The sequence below is a fragment of the Hyperoodon ampullatus genome (genome assembly GCF_949752795.1).
Source record: "Hyperoodon ampullatus genome assembly, chromosome: 3".
NCBI classification, from domain to species: domain Eukaryota; kingdom Metazoa; phylum Chordata; class Mammalia; order Artiodactyla; family Ziphiidae; genus Hyperoodon; species Hyperoodon ampullatus.
The window spans coordinates 104,192,566-104,197,953 of record NC_136916.1 but is presented as its reverse complement, the minus strand read 5'-3'; the positions used below and the strand labels follow the sequence as shown (position 1 = coordinate 104,197,953).

The window sequence follows — 5,388 nt, the reverse complement described above, 5'->3', positions numbered from 1 at the left end:
ATTGAAACACTAGCAGCAGCATCCCAAGGGTGCTATGGTATTAGAATGAGATAACTTAGATGAAAGCACCTTGAAATTCTTGAAGTGCTAAGTAATGACTAAATTCCAGAGGATAAGATTAGAGAGAGCAAAGCTGACCAATATTATAGAAGGAAGCTTATTACAGAAAAGCTCAGATTCATTATAAGTTTATGTCTCATCTTTCTCTTTCATGCAATGTATTTAACAGAATTGGTTATATAATGAACAAAAAAAAAAAAAAAAGGAAGGAAAGAAATAAGCAGTGGAGACGGAGCCTGGGACAGCTCAAATGCATTACTCATTGTTATTTAAGGAGTAAGTTAAAGGTCAGCAGCTGGGCCATAACTCCTGCTGGGTGGCATCTATTTATCAAAGTGCACAGGCACCTCTGGGTTACCTTCACAGGCAATGACAACACGTCTGGTTCTGGCCTTGGCCCGGTATCTGCAATTGGGAGCCCTGGAACTTCCTGTCTCCCTGCAGTCTGTGACCTTCACTACACCCTCATGGCAGTTCATCTGGCCATTCTTGCACTGAATATTGGCGGTTCTGCAGATTCTATGAATGCTCCAAAGGTCTTCATGAATGAAAGTGTTGAAGCGCTTGCACTGATGTGAAGTCATCTTCCGTCTTTGCATCACCAAGTTGCAGTAGCCATCATTGCCTCCTGTCACATCAGGGTCCACATGTTGCCTCAGGAATCGTTGGTACATGCGATCCTGGCCATAGGAGGGCTGTACCAGCCCCAGCCCCAGCAGGGTCAGCAGCAAGAACAGAAGTAATGCATGGGTCCTCTGGAGAGCCATCACTACCTTGGAGATGCCTAGAGAGAAACCAAGGGTCAGGCAAAATCATCCCTGATTCAACAGGAAGTGAGCAACCCAAAGCAGGAAGGACAATTTTTGGAGCGTCAGACAGGTCCATTTTCTACACATGCAGTCCAAGGGTTAGCCCCAGCTGAACTCCTAGTTTGATATATATGGTTACTACTGTCATTTGTTTCAAAGAGGCTGCTTCATGATGGTGGATCACACCGTGTGAGTGATTAAACGGCTGACGAGGGACCTGCACTTTATTCCACCTACAGCCTATCCTTAACGATAATGATTAGGATCAAACATAACTATCATTCTTTTAAATGCCAGCTTCTAAGTTCACAACCACCTTTTGCCTGTGCACAGAAAGATACGAAGCTCTATGTCATATTCCTGTGTCTGATGCCGCAGATATGCGATATGGAGTTGGGAAGTGAGGGAAGTGAAGGAGTTGTGGGAAGCAGGATGGCAGGAAGAAACGATGTTTGATTTACCCCTCAACCCCAGGACCACTGGATACAACTTCTGAAGATACACTTGGCACTTGGGTAAGAGCTTCATCACAGCAATGTACTTTGGGTTGCTTTTCCCAAATCCAATTTTGCACAGTTCTGTCTACTTTCTCTCATCCTGCTTCTTTGTGACCAACAACATGGTTTAGCAAGATGACTAGCTACAGAGTAGATTCAACTATTCATACAAGAGCAAACCCATGACCTCAGCCACAGTAACCAACTGATTTAACGAGACATGGAAAAACATTATGAACAGAAGTCCAATGTAGACATCAATGGGCGCATCTCAAGGTTCTACCTACAACAGAAAATAAAATGATCCCCAAATCCTCCCAACACATACTTTTGTTTAGAGTTTGCCCCAAAGGCTTTCTCGACCGCACACATCAAATCTCAGTAAGAACTTCTTTTGATACTGTGATCCCAAAGACCTAGTTCTGCCACCCTAACTGTGTGACCTTGGGGAAATTACTTAACCTCTCTCAGTATATTTCCTCACAAGTAGAATAAGCATAATAGTAATACCTACTTCTTAGGAATGTCGTGAAGAATAAATGATAAGATCAATGTAAAGTGCTTATCACAATGCCTAGCCTATGGTTAAGTGTTCAGTAAATGTCAGCAATGGCCATTTTTACAATTTCCATTTTTCTTGGTTTCCTTTGTTCCCTCAATCTGATATAACAACTAAACTGAATGGCACATATTATTGACACCCTCTCTCTTATTTTGTAGAGAACCTGTATTCCCAAGAGATTAGAAGGCTGTTTTTAAGCCAAAATATCTCAGCTACTAGAATTTATGCTATGTCCCTAGACAAATGTTTCCTCTCCAAAGTGCATGGAATTTTCTTTCTTTCATGTCACCATTCTTCAAAGGACTTGACATTTGGGGGTTCTTCTTCTCTTTTCCTTGCAAAGTCAACAAAACATAGTGGATTAGGATTTCAATTCTTCAAATGATTGGCCTGAGATAAAATGATTTGCCTGTGACTCCATATTTCATTCTAAACAAACTTTGGTTGTGAGAGAACAAAAGATCAAGAGCAAAAACTACTAGCGTTGGCTACTCAGCTGCTAGCTCCATCAGCAGGTCAGGAAGAACCCTATCCCACTGCCACATGATTTCCTGGGAAAGTGTCATTTGTCCTAACACCAGGGCAGGGTATTCAATAATACTGCTCTAAGTAGAGGTTTGGAGATGTGAGTTTTCACAACTATGATGTGATCAATGTAATAATGGTCCATGCCTTTGACTTTCCCCATCAAGACCGTGATGGGCAAGAGTCTGTTTGGAAGCCCCTTTGCCTAATATTAGGGAGATAGTCCTGGTTGGAGAACCAGAAAAAAAATCCAAATAGTCTACCAAACTCTGGAAATTTCTCGCTTCCTAAGGGTTTTTTGATTTTATAGTAAGATAAATTTTCTTTCTTTCTTTCTTTTTTTAACACTATACATTTCCAGAACTTTTTTTTTTCCCTGTGTTGAGTCTTCATTGCTGCGCGCAGGCTTTCTCTAGTTACGGTAAGTGGGGGGCTACTCTTCGTTGCGGTGTGTGGGCTTCTCATTGCGGTGGCTTCTCTTGTTACGGAGCACGGGCTCTAGGTGCACAGGCTTCAGTAGTTGCAGCACGCAGGCTCAGTAGTTGCACCTCGTGGGCTCTAGAGCTCAGGCTCAGTAGTTGTGGCACACGGGCTTCATTGTTCCGAGGAATGCAGGATCTTCCCAGACCAGAGATTGAATCCGTGTTCCCTGAATTGGCAGGTGCAGTCTTAACCACTGCACCACCAAGGAAGTCCCAAGACAAATTTTCTAATAAAGGAGGTTTGGAAAACCCTTCTCCCTACTTCAGAAAGAAATGACAATGTTTTCAATTTTGAAATAGATGAATTCAAGGCAGATATATTCATGTGTTGAGTGTATACCCATAACCTTTCATCCTTTCCTCCATAAATTGAGTACTTTTTCATCCTTTTCTCCATAAATTGAGTACTTTCAGTGAGGGTGGGCTCTCTGTGGCACCAGGACACTGGCCTATAACCCAGGTATTGAGGAACCAGGGCTTTTGGTCCATATCAGGCATGTAGGCAGCAGGGGAGGCCACACCATGGGGGATACTGTGACCACTATAGTCATTCATAAGATGGTAAAACTAGTGATGCATAACTAATTTATTAACTACTTTCTAAATAAAATATCCAGGCATCTGTTGATGAGATTAGGTAACAGGAAGTTAACCACTGAACCTGTGGATTAATTAGCATATTTTACAGAGACTGTTAACCTAAGTTTGTATTTACTTGAAAACATATCAAGTTGAAGAAGAATAAAGGATAAGCTTGGAATCTTTCTATGACCTCCCCAAGACCTCAGAGTTGCCAGACGTCAGTTGATAAAGTAAAAGATTAAAGAGAAAATAATGTAGTAATCAATTTTTTGATCTTTATATAAAATAACCATGAGAATATCCTGGCAGTGTTCCATTCAAAGCAATATCAAATTACTTCCTGCTTAAGGTAAGAGTGGCTACCCTGAATGGATTTTGGTATTCATGCAGGATTACAAATGTGTGTGTGTGTGTGTGTGTGTGTGTGAAAGAGAGAGAGAGTATAATTAATCTGTTGGTATTTAGTTCTAAACTCTTCTTCTTAAGGCTTAACATTTGTAAAAGTAATACTGGCTTATTAAAGGTGACAGCAAAACAATTTGTTTCTCCTAAAAATTCTGCTTAGTGGCCTTGAGCCCTGGAATTTTCCCAGCAATCTCTGTAAGATGAATTTAACATCCTTACCTTCACAGAAAGGTAAAGTCCACCTCCTTAATGCCTGATAAGGAACTGACTGATAAGGGAAAAGGCATTTCTATCCCATCCAACCCTCTCAGGGGACAGCTGAATAGAGAAAATGGGGAAAGGTCAATAGACCAAGAATCAGTGAGAAGACTTTGATTCTTACTGCTTTCAGAGACATTTTTTTTTTTTTTTTTTTTTTTTTGCAGTACGCGGGCCTCTCACTGTTGTGGCCTCTGCCATTGCGGAGCACAGGCTCCAGGCGCGCAGGCTCAGCGGCCATGGCTCACGGGCCCAGCCGCTCCGCGGCATGTGGGATCCTCCCAGACCGGGGCACGAACCCGTATCCCCTGCATCGGCAGGCGGACCCTTAACCACTGCGCCACCAGGGAAGCCCCAGAGACATTTTTATTTATTAAGCATATTGTAAAACAGAAAACAAAAGATCAGCAGCTCATTTTCTGGATTCCTAGCAATGAATGTTGCTACAGTATAAGGGGGAAATGCAAGGAAAGAAGAGCAGAGCCAGCTCTAGGCTACTGCCTTGGAGGGATAAAGGACTCATCAAAGTGGGTGGGCCAGTCATTTTCACAGCCAATAACAATGACTCTGTACCCTCTTGTGGCTCTGTACTTGCATGGAGGCCGGGAGGACCCTCCTTTATGCTTGCAAGTGGTGACTTCAAAGGGAGACTTGCTTATTCTGAGATTGCCTCTGTAAGGTTTTCCATTCTTATCTTCACAGATGGCCTTGATGTCATTCTTGTTGCCGTGAATAAAGGTGTTGACGCCTTTGCAGGGATTGGTCAGGTTTCGGCTCTTCATTATACTTTCACAGTATCTGTCATCCCGGCCCTTTGGTTTGGGATCATAGTGCTGGGACAGGAAGTGTCTGTATCTGTGGTCATCCTGAGCCAGGGTCAGTGGGGTCAGACCCAGATCCAGCATGAAGATGAAAAACAGGGGGCTCAGGACCATCATCATCTCTTTCAACAAAGGCTCCTGCCAAGAGCAAAAGGAGATGCAGTAGGGGCACAGAATAGCATTGCCAAATTAGGCTAAAAGGACAGGGACCTTTCCCTCTGACAGGGCATCATAAATCAGGTATCCTCCGTCACCTAAGCATATCTTTTTCTTTTCCTTTCCTCATTAGTCTCATATGTCTTGTCAATCGATTCCTTTGGAAAGTCTATTTAAAAGTTTCCTGGACACACCTTCTAGCCCCAACCTCTCTTTCCTATCCCTGAAAAT

At 42.7% G+C, this 5,388-nt stretch overlaps 2 protein-coding genes across 2 annotated transcripts; both read right to left on the bottom strand.

The window, feature by feature from the left end:
• Window positions 1–383: 383 nt before the first annotated feature.
• RNASE4 (ribonuclease A family member 4) lies at window positions 384–842 on the bottom strand (the record flags this gene model as incomplete). Its single annotated transcript, XM_079699549.1, has 1 exon — window positions 384–842. The coding sequence occupies exon 1, from the start codon at window positions 825–827 to the stop codon at window positions 384–386; it is 444 nt and encodes a 147-aa protein (XP_079555675.1). The 5' UTR covers window positions 828–842.
• A 3,832-nt stretch (window positions 843–4,674) lies between these two features.
• On the bottom strand, window positions 4,675–5,121 carry ANG (angiogenin; the record flags this gene model as incomplete). The annotated part of the gene is made up of 1 exon (XM_079699146.1): window positions 4,675–5,121. The coding sequence occupies one exon, from the start codon at window positions 5,119–5,121 to the stop codon at window positions 4,675–4,677; it is 447 nt and encodes a 148-aa protein (XP_079555272.1).
• Window positions 5,122–5,388: the final 267 nt, after the last annotated feature.